Source organism: Perkinsus marinus (genome assembly GCF_000006405.1).
Source record: "Perkinsus marinus ATCC 50983 genomic scaffold scf_1104296955874, whole genome shotgun sequence".
NCBI classification, from domain to species: Eukaryota; Perkinsozoa; order Perkinsida; family Perkinsidae; genus Perkinsus; species Perkinsus marinus.
The window spans coordinates 630,836-648,501 of NW_003207677.1; the positions used below are offsets into that span (position 1 = coordinate 630,836).

General features: G+C 49.7%; 7 protein-coding genes across 8 annotated transcripts in view; 4 read left to right on the top strand and 3 right to left on the bottom strand.

Moving 5' to 3' along the window:
- The window catches only part of Pmar_PMAR020576 (peptidylprolyl isomerase, putative), a gene marked incomplete at its 5' end in the record, with an annotated part of 2,741 nt that extends 1,724 nt beyond the window's left edge, over positions 1-1,017 (bottom strand). For both annotated transcript variants that reach the window (XM_002775549.1, XM_002775548.1), the window contains one exon: positions 967-1,017. In XM_002775549.1, coding sequence (XP_002775595.1) covers positions 967-1,017 — 51 coding nt within the window. The remainder of the gene's footprint in view (positions 1-966) is intronic.
- A 3,158-nt stretch (positions 1,018-4,175) lies between these two features.
- Positions 4,176-7,536, top strand: Pmar_PMAR020577 (eukaryotic translation initiation factor 5B, putative; the record flags this gene model as incomplete). Its single annotated transcript, XM_002775550.1, has 11 exons — positions 4,176-4,295; positions 4,340-4,463; positions 4,515-4,659; positions 4,702-4,948; positions 5,000-5,117; positions 5,231-5,374; positions 5,430-5,548; positions 5,595-5,791; positions 6,008-6,510; positions 6,554-7,050; positions 7,096-7,536. The coding sequence occupies 11 exons, from the start codon at positions 4,176-4,178 to the stop codon at positions 7,480-7,482; spliced, it is 2,601 nt and encodes an 866-aa protein (XP_002775596.1). The 3' UTR covers positions 7,483-7,536.
- A 44-nt stretch (positions 7,537-7,580) lies between these two features.
- Pmar_PMAR020578 (Bud site selection protein, putative) lies at positions 7,581-8,145 on the top strand. The gene is made up of 4 exons (XM_002775551.1): positions 7,581-7,685; positions 7,732-7,829; positions 7,876-7,955; positions 8,060-8,145. Exons 1-4 carry the CDS (start codon positions 7,596-7,598, stop codon positions 8,110-8,112), a joined length of 321 nt encoding a protein of 106 aa, XP_002775597.1. The 5' UTR covers positions 7,581-7,595; the 3' UTR covers positions 8,113-8,145.
- Positions 8,146-8,974: 829 nt separating this feature from the next.
- On the top strand, positions 8,975-9,755 carry Pmar_PMAR020579 (hypothetical protein; the record flags this gene model as incomplete). The annotated part of the gene is made up of 4 exons (XM_002775552.1): positions 8,975-9,127; positions 9,251-9,370; positions 9,421-9,501; positions 9,543-9,755. The coding sequence occupies 4 exons, from the start codon at positions 8,975-8,977 to the stop codon at positions 9,753-9,755; spliced, it is 567 nt and encodes a 188-aa protein (XP_002775598.1).
- Positions 9,756-10,098: 343 nt separating this feature from the next.
- On the bottom strand, positions 10,099-10,785 carry Pmar_PMAR020580 (hypothetical protein; the record flags this gene model as incomplete). Its single annotated transcript, XM_002775553.1, has 3 exons — positions 10,099-10,356; positions 10,435-10,572; positions 10,618-10,785. 3 exons carry the CDS (start codon positions 10,783-10,785, stop codon positions 10,099-10,101), a joined length of 564 nt encoding a protein of 187 aa, XP_002775599.1.
- A 1,134-nt stretch (positions 10,786-11,919) lies between these two features.
- Pmar_PMAR020581 (hypothetical protein) lies at positions 11,920-15,914 on the top strand. Its single transcript, XM_002775554.1, has 21 exons — positions 11,920-12,093; positions 12,135-12,258; positions 12,336-12,578; positions 12,626-12,804; positions 12,851-12,910; positions 12,956-13,133; positions 13,180-13,268; positions 13,321-13,528; positions 13,602-13,838; positions 13,880-13,942; positions 13,987-14,093; positions 14,278-14,382; positions 14,437-14,550; positions 14,599-14,700; positions 14,752-14,886; positions 14,940-15,050; positions 15,094-15,184; positions 15,229-15,368; positions 15,416-15,496; positions 15,551-15,630; positions 15,679-15,914. The coding sequence occupies exons 1-21, from the start codon at positions 11,935-11,937 to the stop codon at positions 15,833-15,835; spliced, it is 2,763 nt and encodes a 920-aa protein (XP_002775600.1). The 5' UTR covers positions 11,920-11,934; the 3' UTR covers positions 15,836-15,914.
- A 501-nt stretch (positions 15,915-16,415) lies between these two features.
- The window catches only part of Pmar_PMAR020582 (pyruvate dehydrogenase, putative), a gene marked incomplete at its 5' end in the record, with an annotated part of 2,212 nt that continues 961 nt past the window's right edge, over positions 16,416-17,666 (bottom strand). Inside the window, 3 exons of the mRNA XM_002775555.1 lie at positions 16,416-17,207; positions 17,255-17,366; positions 17,416-17,489. Of these exons, the coding sequence (XP_002775601.1) occupies positions 17,076-17,207; positions 17,255-17,366; positions 17,416-17,489 (318 nt within the window). The 3' untranslated portion in view covers positions 16,416-17,075. The remainder of the gene's footprint in view (positions 17,208-17,254; positions 17,367-17,415; positions 17,490-17,666) is intronic.

Below are 17,666 nucleotides of genomic sequence, written 5' to 3' on the forward strand. Positions count from 1 at the left end.
CAGAAAACTCGAAAATATTTCAGTTCTTGCCAACTGAATAGAGAGCCACTGTGAGAGGAGACTAATAGGGGCTAGCCCCCTCCTTCTGGCCCCGGCCCCTGGGCACTTTAGCGGGTCGGGCTATGCGAGCTCCAAAGTACCCTTCTGAGGGTCACACCTCCCTACTAAATTCCCCCGCCCCACAGAGCGGCAAATGCGTCAAAAAAATCAACAAATTCGTGACCCTTCAAAAATTTACAAATTCAAAGTACCCATGAAATTTCGACATACATTTCTGCCCGAAATGCCCTTTAAAAAAACGTGATTCAAATCTCGCTCGCCCAAAAATTAATTCACAACCAACATTAACCGCCCACTTGAAAACAGTAGATGAACAAACGAATGTTTCAATCAGTCTTAGCATCATGTTGGCGCTGCCAGCGTTCGAGGAACTCCTTCCGAGCATCTCTAGTGTTATCTCGTCGCTCGTCACCTCGTCGTATCGACGACAGCCTTCTGGCGTACATCTTCGCAACGACCAAGAACAGCCCCAATACTGCTAACACGATGACTTTCAAGTATTTCAAAACCCACTCGTAGATAGCCTCTTCATATCGATTCTCAGACTTCCATACGACCTCACTGGTCCGATGGTTCGGGTTGGGCACACCATCAAAACATTCGCTTTCCTCCTCCTCCTCCGTTATTTGCCCAAGGCCAGACCGTTCGCACAGTTCGGCAGAGTCAGCTACTATCTCGTCCAGACGGGCACATATCAAGCTTGATTTCGGGTCGCATAGGTCCAGTTGGTTTCCACTGCCAACAACTGCGAAAAAATCCCCTCGGCAGGAATCGAACCAGGAGTCGCAGAAAGACCCGCAAATCGATGGCAGTTTAGACTGACTAGCCAGGTAACCATCACAGGGTAGGCAAGCGACCTAAGCATGGTAATTTCGTGCCGCGCGCGGTCAGAGAATACAGACCTACCTTACGGAGCATATCAGCACACTCGTAGCTCACCCCGTCTTCCCTACCCATACCTCGACCGACGAGATTGACGAAACGCGATCGTATTCGGAGGTCATCCCGTAGACCACAACACGTATTGCCTGAGGGGAACCAAGCCACGATGAGGGAAAGGAGTGGTATGGACCACTTGGCGGTATTTCTATACAGTGCATAGACGATGATTTACATCCATAGGTTAAATGATATCGGCCGCGTAGGAGGATCAAACCACGATGACAAAAAGGAGTGGTATAGACCATTAATTTCTCTACAGTGTACAGACGAATCGTCCACGAGTTAAATGATAGGAGCCTCGGGAGAGGGTCGAGCCACGACTAGTCCAAGGTGTGGTATTATCCACCACTACCCTCACAGCGTGATAGACCTTCCGTGGCCATCCAGACCGTCACTAACTTCTTACCACTATATTCCGCACAGAAGCTCAGAGGCTCCGATGACTTCGATCGGTCCACAGATATTGCAGGAAAATCCATCAAGCCGTACCTCGCCGCTGCGATCGAGCAGTTGCCTGCCTCTACTACTACTGAGGTGACAACCGACGCCGCCACCACCAGAGAACATCTCATGGGCCTCATGGAAAAAGACTACTACTGTGTTGGAGAATACGATTCATCACTGTGGTCGACAACAGTACTGGTTTGGTCCGCTGACATTTTTGCGGAAATTTACAGAAAATTCATAGTAGAAAAATAACAAGCGACAACTCCTCGGTCGTATTGGCATATATTCTCACTCAAGATGAGTGTCGAATGAACGAAGAGTCTAATAGAGTCAATGGTGAGTGCCAAGCGATATACGGCAATGATGTAGCGGAAGTGTGGTATGACATAATCCTCCGTATTTAATTGACTCAAACCTCAGCGGAGATCTAGATAGCGGAGCGAAGCAAAAAATACTTCCACATCGGAATCGTGAAGGCCGGTCACCAGAATGGACCCTGCTGAACCTGCTTAGTCCTAACGTATTAAATATCTCTCATTTTTTTCATAGTCAAAATCCGCACTCACTAAATGCGATACAATGGAGTTAACAACCTGGTAATCAACCAAACATAGAATAACCCCTTTCTCGAGGATTCAAAATTCTGGCCGCCAACGCGTGTGAATTTTCCATTAAAGCTAGCTCAATGCAACAGAGGGGAACGCATGGCGAGGAACATGAACAAGAGTATAACTAAGCAGAGAAAATAACATTTTCGAAATACAAGAAATATCAACAGTGCTAGGGTTGAACACAGAGCCATCTAGAGTGGCCGTGTGGTTACGGGAACTGATAGTTGTTGAACGGAAGTCGCCACCACCACCGAGTGTGACATAACCAGACATTGTAGGGATAATACAACGCGATCGCAGGAAATCGCAGAAAAATTAAAAAAGATTGAATCGAAAAAAAACGGAAAATTTACCGGTCTATGGGACTAATTCCTACGGGAATTGTAGCCCTAGAGGTAACTTCTGTCCAGCTCATTGTTGTGAGCATCCACTGAGGCCAGTCTAGTAGGTTGAACGCTGTTTAACCGAGTGTATGTTATAGCTGATGACAGCCTGTCATCAAACTGATCGATCTTACTGCATTTAACAACTACTGGGAGCCCTGTAGCAAGGACACTGAACCCAACGATGACTAGTGGCCTTTGACAGAAACTCATAACGCATGGAGGCTAGTGCATACCACTACCGAAGACGGTTATTCCGGGTGTAGTGGTAACACTGGAATATCTTCTGACTACGCCAGCTGGGATGCTTCTTGAATTGCTTGCCTAACAGGGGGTAGACAGTAGTAGTATACGACGACCTCATTACCAGATATGTAAGGTAGAAGGTACTCCGGGAACTGCAGCGACCGTGGTGGCGGTTTGGTCAATTTTTGATGAAAAAATAGTAAAATGCATAGCACCTTCAAGAACTGCCTACCTGCTTATGCGTAGGGTTGGCTATACAGTCCACTGCCAGGATAGGTATAGAATATGCACATAGTCAACCACATGTGTTTGTGATGACAATATCAAAACTTTGGGAGGGAATTTTGTTACTTATCAACCTCTGGTGTTTCGTATATAAACTCCTAGGAGTAGTGAGGTAACTTTTGAGCTCAGCTGAGGGAAGCGAACACATTTTGCAGCACTGCGTTCGAAACTCGTAGACCTAGGGTCTTCATTATCAATCTCAACATTAAGCCTTGAAAATAGAGACAACACGAGTGGGAGTAGATAGGCTGAAAACAATATCATCACATACACTACATTGAAGACCTGAACCAGACTCACACACAGCTTGTAGGATACTGTGCAATAGGGAAGATTGTGGAGGATGATGAGTAGAGGAGTGAAGGTCCATTTAGGAACCCACTCGTCACACTTTCAAAAGTCCTCCTACGTTAGTACCATAATACTCTAGACATTAAGCTCCTCCAAAATAGATATACACCAACAACACATTCGAAGAGTCAGAGCTGTGACCTGGATTTGGCATGATGATAAGGTGAACGGGCAGCGTGCAACAATCAGACATCGGATCCGTTACTTCTGCGAAATTAAATATACGATCAGCGAAATCGATTTCCGCCATTCGCCGAAATTGAACTTACTTCAGACATGCCGGGGAAATTGATTGTACTAATGACACGTATCGTCGAAATTGATTTTTCTATCGAGCGCGCTGGCGAAATTGATCTTACTAAACGCGAAATAGGCCTCTAAAAGCTGTAACGCTATTTTTCCGCTTGGAAACTTCCATATTCTTCCTAGTGGTGATCATAGCGCTCATCAAGCCTGTTATAAAACATAATGAAATGATTGCATCGACAAGTGCATCTGATCAGAAAAAAACCACCCATACAGAGTGTAGGGTTGTGGACTTCAAAAATGTACGTCACATACAAGAGGAAGACCCATGTGCTTAGAGTTATAATACCTAATAAAATGTTAACCTAGTATGATGTTTGCAATGTCGACTGTCCTATCTCGCCACTAAGTGATTTCACCGACGATTATGCATGAGTATTTTTTTCCGGGAAAGCGCGTTTTAACACGCGTAAAATCGACAACTCACATTAGCGGGAAGTCTCTTCGAGTTCTTCCAGTCTGCATATAGACCTAAACCCGTGGTCGTATTGCATTGCACATTACAGCGACCGTTTAGCAGTACCTGTTGTTCCATAGTATCGTTATGTCCGACGAGGAGAAGTTATCCAACCTCGAGGAGAGCAATGTGGACGCCAAGACTCTTGCCAATAGGAAAAAGAGGGAGAAGAAGAAGGCTAAGGCCGCCGCTCAGAAGAGTGATAAAGTAGTAATTTCTATGCAGTGCTGGTTGGGTTTATCGTGCCATAGGAGGGTGGTAAGAAGATGAGCGCTGCGGCTAAGTTGGCAGCAGCGCGGCTCGAAGCCGCTCGAGAGGCCGAGGAGGAACGGAAACGTCTTGAGGAGGAGGCCCAGAGGAAGGCCGAGGAAGAGGGTAATGCTCTAGGGGGGATGTGATGTGGCGGTGGAGTGGTATGGTTTGCAGAACGACTCGCGGCTGAGAAGGCCCGAAAGGCACAGGAGGAGAAAGAGCGAAAAGCTGCTGAGAAGAAGGCGCGACGAGAGAGGCTCAGAGCTGAGGGAAAGCTGCTATCGAAGAGGGAGAAGGAACAGAAGGCCAAGGCGGACGCGTAGGGGCTATGGTAAATCAGTGGAGTGTATTGTCAGTGTAGGTATCGGCAAATGCTTATTGAGAGCGGCGCTGTTGCGGCGGCGGCGAGCTCTGATGAGGGCAGTGGTGACAAGCCGAAGAAACAGAGCGATTTGTATGGGAAGAAGAAAAGTCATAAACACAAGAAACAACCAAGTCGAGTGGAGGAGAGCGTTGCCTCTTCTACTCCTGATGACGAGGATGTGGACGATTGGGAAAAGAGGGCTGAGGACGTCACTGATGCCGACAAGAAGAGCGAATCGGCTGAGGTGGGCTTGGGGGGAAATTGGTCCGGGTGTCTGTGAGGGTTTTGGGGGTAGTCGGTGGACGATTGGGAGCTCCTGGATGAGGACTCTGATGATGAGAAGGTCGAAGCTTATCCAACTCATATTAAGAACAAGCCTCAGAAGAAGCAGGAAGAGGAGGTAGATGTTAAAGGTAGGAAGGGGTGATTATATGGTATAATGGATGAGGTGCTTGTTTGATAAGCCTATCGTCTTAATATCACCGAGGTTCGATTCCCGGGTACTGTATCTGATTGATGATTGCAGGCAAATTCGCAGCAGCTGATCCTCTCGCCGTCTTCGACTCCTCCGCCTCGGAGTTCCGTTCTCCCATCTGTTGTATTATGGGCCATGTTGATACTGGTAAAACCAAGCTTCTGGATAAAATACGTCGGACCACCGTACAAGAGGGTGAGTACTCCTCCACCACCACTACTCGAGTGATACTGCTCGCCTTTACCATTAGGTGAAGCTGGTGGCATTACTCAGCAGATTGGCGCGACCTTTTTCCCGGAGGCCAGTTTGCAGGATGCTGTCCATAAGGTCAATTTGACCAGTCGTGGCGCTAATGTTGATCTCAAAGTAGTGATGACTTCCTCTCGAAACTGTTCTAATCCTACTCTGTCCTTAGCTTCCCGGTCTGCTGATCATCGATACACCCGGTCATGAGTCCTTCAACAACCTTCGTGTTCGCGGCAGCTCCTTATGCGATATCGCTATCTTGGTCATCGATATCATGCACGGTCTGGAGCCTCAGACTATAGAGAGTCTGGAGCTGTTGCGGAATAGGAAGTGCCCTTTCATAATCGCGCTTAACAAGATCGATAGGTAGATAACACTTTTCATAGGGGGGAAATTAGACTATATGGAACTTGTTTCCATGAAATCACTCATAATAGTAATAGTAGAATTCATATATGAATATGTTTATATCGTTTGAGCCTGATTTTCGGTAGCTATAGCCTAACGGTGAACCTTTTTTCGATGGTGTTTGCGAAGAAGAAGGCAACAAGAAGCGTTGTACAGTAATAGCAATGGTATCAGGTTATACCAGTGGAGATCGTCGGCGAATCGGCCCTCTCGAGACAGTCTGAAGGCTCAGAAGGACTATGTCAAACATGAGTTCGATGATCGTCTCAAACGTATACAACTGCAGCTATCCGAGCGAGGCCTCAACACTGCGGTGTACTGGGAGAACCACGACATCCGTCGAGACGTTAGTATTGTCCCGACCTCGGCAGTCACTGGTGAAGGTGTTCCGGATCTCCTCTACCTTATTGTTAAACTTACGCAAACTTTGATGGCCAAGAAAATTACTAAGCAACCGAGTCTATTCCAGTGTACTGTGCTGGAGGTGAAGAACATTGAGGGTTTGGGTACTACCATTGACGTCATCCTGGTCAATGGACAGATTAAGGATACGGATCAGATCTGTGTGTGTACTCTAGCTGGGCCTGTCATTACTACGATAAGGGCTCTACTCACGCCTCCACCAGCTAAGGAGATCCGAGTGAAATCCGAATATGTTCATCATAAAGTCATCAATGGTAAGCTGTCTTGAGACGACTGCACCTTAGCGAGTTTTCTCAGGTTCGATGGGTGTAAAGATATGCGCTCCTGGTCTCGAGGAGGCTGTTGCTGGCACACAGCTGATTGTGATGCGGCCTGGTGATGATGCTGAGGAGGTTAAGAGGAGGGCTATGGCGGACTACAAGGCTGTAGTGAATGAGTTCAAGAAGGCCCCTGAGGGCGTGTATGTGAAGGCCTCTACTTTGGGTTCTCTCGAGGCCCTTTTGGATTTCCTCAAGACTAGTTCTATTCCTGTGAATCAAGTAGGCATCGGTGAGGTCCACCTTATGGACGTCCGAAAGGCGTCAATTATGCTAGAGAAAAAGAAGGAGTATGCGGTGATACTAGCCTTCGATGTGAAGGTGTCACCAGAGGCCAGGGACGAGGCAGAGAAGCTGGGTGTTAAGATAATGACCGCTGAGATCATTTACCATCTTTTCGACCAATTCACTGCCTATATGAACCAAATAAAGGAGGAGAAACGTCAGCAAGTTCAGGAAGATGCGGTTTTCCCAGTGGTAGGATTCATACCATATTTCCGCCACATCGTATGCACTTCTCAGGTCCTCAATATCATACCACAGTATGTCTTCAACAAGAAGGACCCTATCGTGGTTGGTGTGGACATCTCTGAGGGCACTCTACGACTGAACACACCTCTGTGCGTGCCCGATAAGGAGTTCTTGGAAATTGGTCGAGTCGCTAGCATTGAAAAGGACCATCGGCCCGTTGAAAAGGCCATCAAGGGCGACAGTGTCGCCATAAAGATTCAACCGACGTCGGCCCAGGCCCATGTCACTTATGGTCGCCACTTCGACTCTACCAATGCCCTCATGTCTCGCATCAATCGCAGGACCATCGACTGCTTGAAGGAGAACTTCAGGGAGGATATGCGGAAAGAAGATTGGCAGCTAATAATGAGGATGAAGCCGATTTTTGGTATCCAATAGAAAAATCTGGCATCCTGTAAAACGTCATTGATGCTTCTCCTGGCCGTTTCGAAGGTTTAAGCCGTGTTTGTTTTCGTTGACAAAAGGTGATTATTCGTAGTTGCTGAGGAGAAATGGGCATCCAGAAACGTCGTAAGAAGAACGCGAATAACACAAGGGGAGGTATAGTAAAGGCTAAGAGGCATACCAGGGACATTGATCAGGTTGGGGTATGTTCGAGTTCGGCCAATTTTACGCTTTTTCTATCAGATTCACGACGACTTGAAGGCCCCGGAGAAGTTCACCAGCATGCCGGTCGATGAGGACCTGCCAGGCCGAGGACAGCACTACTGCGTCTCGTGTGCCAAGTGACGATCCTCATGGAGTGCCAAGACCTGAGCCCACTTGCCTTAGGTACTTCATCAATGATATTGCACTCGTGGCCCACTTCAAGACGGTCAAGCACCGCCGGAGGCTCAAACAGGCCCTTGATGGTAATGTCGGGGACGGAATTCGGCTTACTCCTATTACTACTACTACTAATACTACTACCACCACCACTACTAGGCTACTTAGAATTACTACTACTGTTTTTTAGAGCCGCATACTCAGGAAGCTGCTGAAGCTGCAGTGGGCTACGGCCGTGTCTGATTTGTACAATATCTCAACGTTTCTTCTCTCTCTATTGAGGTTGCTTTGGGTTGGTCAAATTCGGGGGGAGGACACTCAGCGGTTATTCGGATGAATTCAATGAGGATTTGCAGGGCTTTCGAGTCTTGACCGAGACCGCTCGGGCTGGCCTAACTTTTCCGCCCCCTATCAGAGGGACAGTCGAGGCTCGTTGTAGATACAAGTCGACTTGTATCTATTCGAGAGCAACTGCGGACATCATCAGGATGATACGCGATTCCAAGCAATATGGGATGCCCATTCGGAACTGGCATGAAGAGTACATCTATTTGGTGTATAGGCATGGTCCTCGAGGAATGACCACAGTTTTCTCACCTCTACCTGCTCTTCAAAAACCATGACATTTCCAATACCAACTCGAATGATGTTTCAAATGGATGAACGGGCCACAGCTTAGTCCCTTTACCGTATGCTCGCCACTCGTGGTCCTCGAGCCGGCCAGGCAGTCCGCTGCGGTCAAGCGGTCCAGCAGGTACCCGCTGCCGCTGCCGCCGAAATAAGGCTTCAACCGGTGTCCTTTCCTCCGCTGTTTGCCATTCTGGAGGAAGCAGCTAAACAAGTGCCTTCAAGGAAGAGGTATCGCAGACCGGCTCGGCTGGGCAGGGGTCTGTTGCGATGGTGTCACCACCGCAGTGTCACCACTGACAGTCCTAGAGCTGTATTGACCGTTACTGGTCGATCTAAGGCCCTGCATGAGCCCAGTTCTAGACTTCAAAGGAGCCGAATGTGAGCCGAGCCACACGCTGGTTCATCATGTGGAGCATGGGACAGATACAACTCCTCGAAGTCGCCTTATAATTGTCAAGGAAGTTTGGACAGTTCCATGGCGCCGCGTGCTGATCGTCGTGCCTCAATGTTACGGGCAGAAGAAGCATATATAGAGGATATACTGTATGGATATGGGGACGAGAGCTGGCTGGATGGTGACGAGGACGAGGATATGCTTACTGATGAGGAGGTCGAAGATGCTGAACTAGTATGGTCCTGACTGTCATAGATAGGAAAAACGAGCGAAAAATCTATTTCTAATTACCCTAAAAAGCGCATCGTTTGTCGTGTCTCCCGCCCTGGTCCTATTGGGCATCGATTGGTCTCTTAGGAATGTGGGTTGACGACTCGTGAGCTCATGGACATCCTTTCGAGGGACATCACTACGGACGATTATGATACGTTGTTGAAATTGGACGATCGGGTGCCACCAAAGACGGCCAAAGCAGAAGTCAGCAGCCCACCAAGCTTTGCCGCTACCGTAACGTCCACTCTTTACAGTTCATCTCCAATTTGAGAGTCCTATCGCTAGCCGAGGTCATGGCCTTGGTCGCTGCCTCTGGTCCTCCTGAGCAGTGTGGGGTAGGCCCGTTGTATCCGACCTTGGGCTCGTCTCCATTCAGGTATGCCTCTGCCCACTCTTGGAAGCAGTTGATGTAGACCCGCGGCCTCAAAATGGATCTTCCTCCTCATCCTCGTCCACAGCGGCCGAAATCATACAGTTGCCCAGATGCGGCCACATCTTCCACGCGAAGTGTGCGAGGGAATGGCTGGGCAAGTTCGGTCGGACATGTCCGATCGATCGGGTCGAGGTGGAGGACAGTGAAGATTTCTGAGGAAGCTCGCCTTGCATGATGGTCACTCATGCTATTTATCAACAACTTGCTGTGCTCATTCAGTGTTGTCGAACTGTTCCGTTGAGTGCAAAATACTGGGACAATCCTTTCCCGCTCGGACATACGGACTAGAGGATGGTCCATGGTAGAGAAGGTGGAAAGGTAATTCCACGAATTTGCAGATCAGGGCCCCAAGCACATAAGGTCGCATCATCCAGGACTCATTGAGTAATATAACACGTGATAGGAAGGAGCGGACAAGTAGGTGAACAGCAACATGATAAACATACATCTCATGTGTGGATGGAGTTCGTTGGTCAATCTTGAAAGTCTGGCATTGGTATTAGTGGTAAGGATCCACCACTACTGGTCCGGCCAACCGTGGCGACCACTGTATCGGAGGGATACCAATAAGTTTGCGTGGCCCATCCGGGATAATCATCCAGAACTGCGGAAGGCAAGAATGGATGATGCTCCTCTTGAAGTCGCTGTACTCACATTGTGAGTCGAAGCCCGCCTCCTCAGCCGCCGCTAACTCCCCGTCGTTAGTAGTGCCCATCGTTATGGACACTGATTCCACTTGTGGCCGTACACTGTGAACCTGTATGCAGATGTGACACCATCTACGATGAAGTGGAGGAGTGGTATCAGCGGCATAGACTAGTCAGTATCCGCTTACGTAAACCAATAGTCTCTTGAGCAAACGACCACCGACCGCCGAGCCCTTCCAGTCCTCCTTGACACAGAAATAAGGCAAATACACCCAATTCTGCTCGGGCACGTCGACAAGGCCGAATTCAACAGATGCGACGACGCTCTGAGGGAGAGGCCACTAAGGGGAAGCCCAACCGTCAACGCCTACGTTCCCTCTCGGCTCAACAGCTACGTATAGTCCAGCCTTGGGTTGAACCCTATCACATAGAGGGACATCCGATGGCTTGGCCAGGCGATACTCGAGTTGGTCCAGTGAGAGGCCTTCCTTATAGCTGGTCAAGCCGTGGACCACCAAAGGCGCCATCAGAATGGACATCATGTAGATCGGACGAATCAGCATAGGGATGGATACAAAGGCTGCTACTGAGGAGTGGAAGGGGCATAGATCTTCATATGGTCGTACTACGACTGCACCACCTAAGGTAAGTAGATCCATGGTAAAATGAACCTACCCAACCCTGGGTTGGGTAGGTTCATTTTACCATTGGGCCAATCATCGAACACCCATCCACCCGGTGTTGGTCCATGAACCAAACATCAGGAGGAGGAGGTGGCAGTAGTAAACTCGATTCGGTGGTGAGTCGACCACGCGTTTCTAAGCCTCCCTCTGGGGCTTACCCGCATGCCGGGGCATGATCCTTGTGTGGTCTTTCCGAGGTTTACAACGATGACCTCCGGGGTCTCCTTATTGATCTTAGCAGTGGGATCGATCGTGGATGCCGAGGCGATACCATAACCACTATCGAGTGTAGCGACCCCAACCAGCTGCCCAAGGATGAATCGACTATCGTAACACACTGTGTCCACAAGGTCTAGGTTATCTTTATCCTGGGCTACCATCGACTGCCATGAGCGGAGTTGGATTCATCATGAGCCTCCCCTTAGGCCGATGGGTCCACCTCATTCTAATAAACCGCCCATTGGCAGTAACTATGAGGATCACCAGAGAGCTGTTGGCCTTGCCGACGACGATAAGACAATCATCGACGAAACTAGACAATAACGGGTTACTGTTGTTTGGAGATTGGAGGGAACCCTCCCCGGCAGGATGGCCAAAAACGGACAATATTTGGTGAATCTTTCTTCTTAGAGAGACTTCCTGCTAATCATTGACGTCCCTTGGCAGGCTGCCGCTTCCTAGGGTCGTATAAACGTAAGACCTCATCAGTATCACCAGTAGCTGGCGGGCCTCGGTGGGAATCCCTTGCCAGCATAGCACACACTTCGACCGTACCCAGATGAGAGGCCACTACTACTACTACTACTTACTGAAGTTGCTCGATGGAATTGAGGCATGTGCGCCACGAAATTACTCGCCCGCCCAGAAATGCCTGGAACTGAAAGAAAAGTAAATGCCGGACCTGGGAATAGAACCTGCGCGGATTAGAGGAGCTAAATAGTCGTTGCCTTCCCCTACCCAGGAAAGCAAGTAATACGAGATTATTGAGGTTGCTTTTCATTCCTAATGGCGACCACAGCCGACAAGCCGGCAACAGCAGGGCTCACTGGAGGGACTCTAGCCGAGTCCTTTAGAGTCTCCCGTACCATATCCAGCTTTTACACCGGTGGCCGTATTCTTCACGGTGTGGGCTCGGGCAAGATCTATGCCCTCTGTTCGGAAGGGGTAGTACTGGGTGATAGGGGGGTATTGAGGGCCACTGCTAGGTACGTGTAGTGGACCCGGCCAGCGGAGAAGTTGAATGCGAAATTGAAGTGGAAAATGATGGTATCACCACATTTGCTGTCTATGACACCAAGGACGCCGCCCTACGTCGGGCCGAGGCTCAGGGTAATAGTCGTCCGAGTATCACGGACATACCATGCCTGGTGTTGTGATGTATACGATTGGTAATGGGTGTCCTTTAGGGTCTGGTGGGGAGGTGGTGGCTATGATAATCACAGCGGGCCGGTCCCAGCTCCTACGTCATTGGCTCATCAGGAGGACCACTTCGGACAGCAGTGGTCTCAAGCTCCAGGCCCAGTTGCTTAGGAGTTGGGCCTCCTCACAAAGTGTGGTCACCTGTATGGACTTCGACACCTCTGGAGGGCTGTTGGTCACTGGTGGCGTCGACAACAGCGTTAAGGTGTGGGATATCCCCGGCTATTTCTGTAGGGTCTGAGCCTTGGCCTCCACGGTAGTCCCGAACTCCTCTTAGGCACCCACCACTTGCGGGGCCACAACGCTCCAGTGTCACACGTACGGTTTCTCCCCAGCCAGGCCAGGCTTGCCTCGGTCAGCGAAGACTTCGAAATACGGGTTTGGGATTTGGTCCAGGCCGCCGCAGCAGCAGCAGGTGGTAGTAGTGGGAAGAAGGGTGGCCCACAGTGTCAGATGGTAGTAGGGGGGACTTGCCGTAACCGGGGATCGAACCTGCGTCAAGGTACTACGTGACCATCAATCCTCCATCACTGCACTGGAAATCGGAGGCCCACACGGAGAGGTAGACCCGAGCCGACGTCTGGACTTAACATAACATTGCATACAGACCCTCATCTCGGCGGGCAAGGACCAGATGGTCAACTTCTGGGACGTTACGGTCCACAAGGAGGAGGAGGGTCGGCGGGAGATCACTCGGAAGCCTGCTCATGTCCTACCTGTATTCGAGGCCGTCCACGCGATGTGTTTATTGCCTAACAAGCTCCTGGCCGTAGTAGGGGAGGAAGGTACTACTGGACTCCTGGGGGCGTCCACGGACGGTGGTCGTGGAAGGTACGGTGAAGCTGTGGGACCCCATACGTCGGCATACCTTTGACCAGAGCAAGGCAGCTGATGTCGGGGTCACTGGCTGCTTCATACATGTAGGCTACCTCTCTAGGATCACTGCTACTACTATCACGGGTCGATCCTCAGGCCTTTTGGGTATCATCCATAGGTGAGGAGGGCCACCTTTGTACGGTCGGGGAGGACAGGACCTTGACCATGTGGAAGGTCGACACCACTGAAGGGGATCAGCCACAGCGTTATAGTGATGCCCGACTCGAGTGGGAACGGCAGGTTATGGGCGACCTGGACGAGGTTATATCCACTAAGTGGATAGGAAAGGATAAGGTCATTGCCAGTAATAGGAGCCTTGAGCCCTTCATGCCAGCCTTGGGCCCGTCGAGGGTGATGGTCCTGTTGGCCCTCATCAGGTTTCAATGACTCCAACCCTAGAGTGGTATCGGGTCTCTCGCCCGACCCCAAGTCCCAGATCTCCACTGTGCCCTTGCCTGGTCATGAAGGGACGGTCCTGACCATCGCTGTTGGTGGTCCTGGCGGCAAGCATGCCCGAGAGGAGGACGACGCCCTTTATGCTCTTACTGGGTCTAAGGACCAGACCGCTAGGCTTTGGGACCTTAACACCAACAAGTGCCTCGCTGTCCTTAAGGGTAGGACCACCCCCTAGGGTAGTGAGGCCAGTGCCCCTTAGGTCACACTGGAGCGGTCACTGGAGTGGCCCTGAGTCGTCGGCGACCCGGCCAGGCTTTCACATGTAGTAGTCTGATTGCTAGTGGTCCTCTGTACTGTCTGTGGTAGGCTCAGAGGACAAGACCGTCAAGATGTGGGATATTGCCAACGTCCTCAGTGGAGCAGGAGGGGGACCAGTGGAGGTAGGTTGGTCCGCTATGTGGGGGGGCCTCCCGGTACCTAGTAGCAGTGTTGAGGCATACATAGTTTAGTCTACCTCACCTGAGACCACATTTTCCTAGGACTTCAAGTGGGGTGTACACAGACCAACAGGAATTACTCGAAATTCTCTGAGGGTCTCCGCGATGTTATGAACGTATTTGTTGTTGTTGGTCTTCTCTCACACTGCGTCATGGTCAGATAAGCTCAGCAGTAGCCACCGTGGTGGCCCACTTGAAGTCGGCCAATGACGTCCAGTGTGCCCCCAATGATAAGCTCATAGCCTCGGCGGGCCAGGACAAGCTGGTGGGCCCCGGCCGCCGCCGCCCTGTCGAGTTCTTGTCAACTTAGTGGTATCAGGTTAAAGTGTGGAGGGTGGGTGCTGCCGGCAGTCTACAGAAGTTGGAGTTGGCAGGGACCTGTACGGGCCATCGTCGTGGTGTATGGGCGGTCGACTTCTCCCCAGTGGATAAGGTCTTTGGTCCACATCGGCCGTGTTGGGATCATGGCTCATCCTTCTAGGTCCTGGCCTCGGCCTCGGGGGACTCCTTGGTGAAGTTGTGGAACCTAGTGGACTATACCTGTATAAGGACCTTCCAGGGCCATGAACACGCCGTCCTTAACGTGAGTCTGGTCCGTGGTCCTACATAGTAGTACTGGTGGTCCTACATTTAGGTCAGCTTTATTGGCCCTTTGGGTATGCAGTTGGTGTCGTCTGGTGGGGATGGTCTGGTCCGCCTTTGGCAAATTAGGACCAGCGAGTGCGCGGCTGTTCTGGAGGGACATGATGATAGAGTTTGGAGTATGGATGTAAGTTGACGGTCGTGGAATTCGAACCTGGGACCTTCGTCGGGATGGTTCAGGTGAATGCCTCGTCGAACTGTCTGGTGACCGGTGGTGCTGATAGCAAGCTCCTGCTATGGGAGGACTGCACCAATGAGGAGAAGGAGAAGACACAGCAAGCATCGGCTGAGGTACTACATAGTTGCCGTCACTGACTGAACTTTGGACCTCCAGGCGGCCCAGCGAGACACACGTATCCAAATGCTGTTACTACAAGGCAACCACAAAGAGGCCCTGGACCTAGCCCTGAAGCTCAGACGGCCTGGTAGGAGTCCTCATGAAGGTCTGTGTGGAGGTATACTTTCATAGGGTTGATGAAGACCGTATTGGAGGACCATGCGTGGAAGTCCCTGACGACCGCCATGGAGGGCGAGGAGGCCCCTATGGACCTGGACATTGGCTCATGGGTGGAGGGCCTCAAGGAGGAGGACCTAGAGGCTTTGGTCGATGTAGGCCTCAGGGGGGACGACTAGTCCTCTGTAGTGGTCCTGGTTAGGTGTGTGGGAGGTGGCAGACTACAGCCAGGAACTGCGACTTGGCCCACTCAGTTATGAACGAGATATTCAAACGGTTACCAGTAAGGCCCCATGTACATCCCCTCGCGGTCGATGATCGTCGTTGTTCCCTATAGGCATCTCGTCTGTACCGTATTGAGGGCATTGCGTCCTTCCTGGACTCATTCGTGGCCTATGGTGCGAAGCACCTTCGAAGGTAGTACCACCTGAGCCGCACCAGAGGGTAATGTAGTGGTTCTTGTAGGTTGGAGGCCCACACCTCCCGAGCCTTCCTGTGTGATGGTATTCTGGCCAGTGTTGGTTCTACCAACGTCTTACCAGAACTGTCTGAGCGGCGCATGATAGACATCATCACCGAGGACCCCAAGGAGCCCTCGGCTAAGCGACAGCGGCCCCAGTGAGGTGGCATCAGCCCTCACAACGTATCCTTAACGTATGTTTCTTTACCAGAAGGCTCGTCATCACTGACCAGTAGAGTTCTACGTTGTGTATTGCGTTGAAGTTGTAGCTGATACATTTCCATAACAACGTCGATCACAGGACCATTGAGTTCGAGGGTCTTGACTGCCACTGATCCGACTCAAGGAAAGTTGACAATTCATTACGACATACCTGGAATCGTTATGTTAGACGTGTGAAGAACTACTCTGGTCAAGAGGGCATCGTGTAATTAGCACTCAGCGCCGATATAACACTTTCTGAACTACTATTAGTAGTATGTTGATTATTAAAAATGGTGCTTTAATGATGTCACTGGCGAAAAATTCAAGTAAAAATTGTGAGGGCATTACGGCTTGTGTCGTTGAGGTAATTTGCAATGCTACTACAACGGACGAACGAGTCAAGTCAGTTTACGTCGTCACGAGGTACTATGACCATGCTAATTCATCGCTCGACGAATCCGTTCACTTCAATTTGACTACGACACTCAAAACACAAATTATGATCAGAAACTGTAAATGATACCAAGTCGAAAAATCAAAGAGCCGAATGCAGGAAGATTCATCCCACAAGTAAAACTTAACTATAAGGGTGTTTTCGACTCTGCGGTTTACAACGAGGGACTGTATGAAAGAAAAAAAATGATCACTTAGGATCGCAAGCTTGCAAATCTTCGATGGTCCATTGAGGAGATCACAGGTAAATATAAACGTCCGTGCCTGAAAATGACGATACATATACATTGGTATTTCACCTGTGATATCAAGAACACTAGTGAAATATATACTTCACGACTACCGCATAGCGCGAATATCGCGTTCTTCACAGCATCACTTCACGTAAAACAGGTGAAACTCCACTGTCTAGTGAAGTAGCAATAGTCTTACCGGCTCCTGGTATGCTGTTAACTTCCAAGTCACCATCAAAGTACCTGCAAGAGTACACTCATGAAGTATGTCAAATCTGATCTCCTTTCGAGCTATCACTTCATCCATGCCATATTACCAACTAAAAATTTCCCATTAACTGAGAAAAGTTCTCATATGATATTAGAATTTTCCTCAGTTATTGCGAAATTTTAAGAGATAAACTATAAGAAGAACTATGATAACTATAACTATACTTATCATACTATAACTATGATCAGCCACACAAATATACCACACAACAGATTCGCTCCAAAATACCCATACCCTAACCTCACCTGGCCATGACCGTAGAAATTGGCAGACCAAAACCAAAACCAGCCAGGGGCGCGCGCGAATCAAAATCGGGGAGTTCCTGCGTGCCGTCTGGCTTCTGACTCGCCGACGAATAAAAATACGAACTCGCCTAAAACTCGCATTCGATTATAATAACAGGAATCCACCACAACTCACCTTTTTCAAAATCTCGCGTTTCATACCGTAACCTCGATCGGCGATTTTGATGGTCCTCTCGGAATCCCACATTGAGGAGAGGTCCGGCAAGGTCACTGCTACCGGGGGCAATCTGTCAACAGGAGTATAAAAATTCACCGAAAATTTCGGAAAATTTTTACCCAGCGTTTGAGCATCGCTGATAGTCACCGCCATTATCGAACAAAGCTTTTTCAACTGAAGCTCTCACGGCATTCTGTGAAGAAAATACAATATTCAAATCGACAATTTTAGGCTCACTTTCAGAATCTCCAGAAAAATATAAAACAAGTGTTGGGCAACATAAGCGAAACTCCTCTGCGGCGGGGCTACTGTCAGTACTCCTCCAATGACATTCCGTTAACCACTAAATCTGAGATCATCTCATCATAGT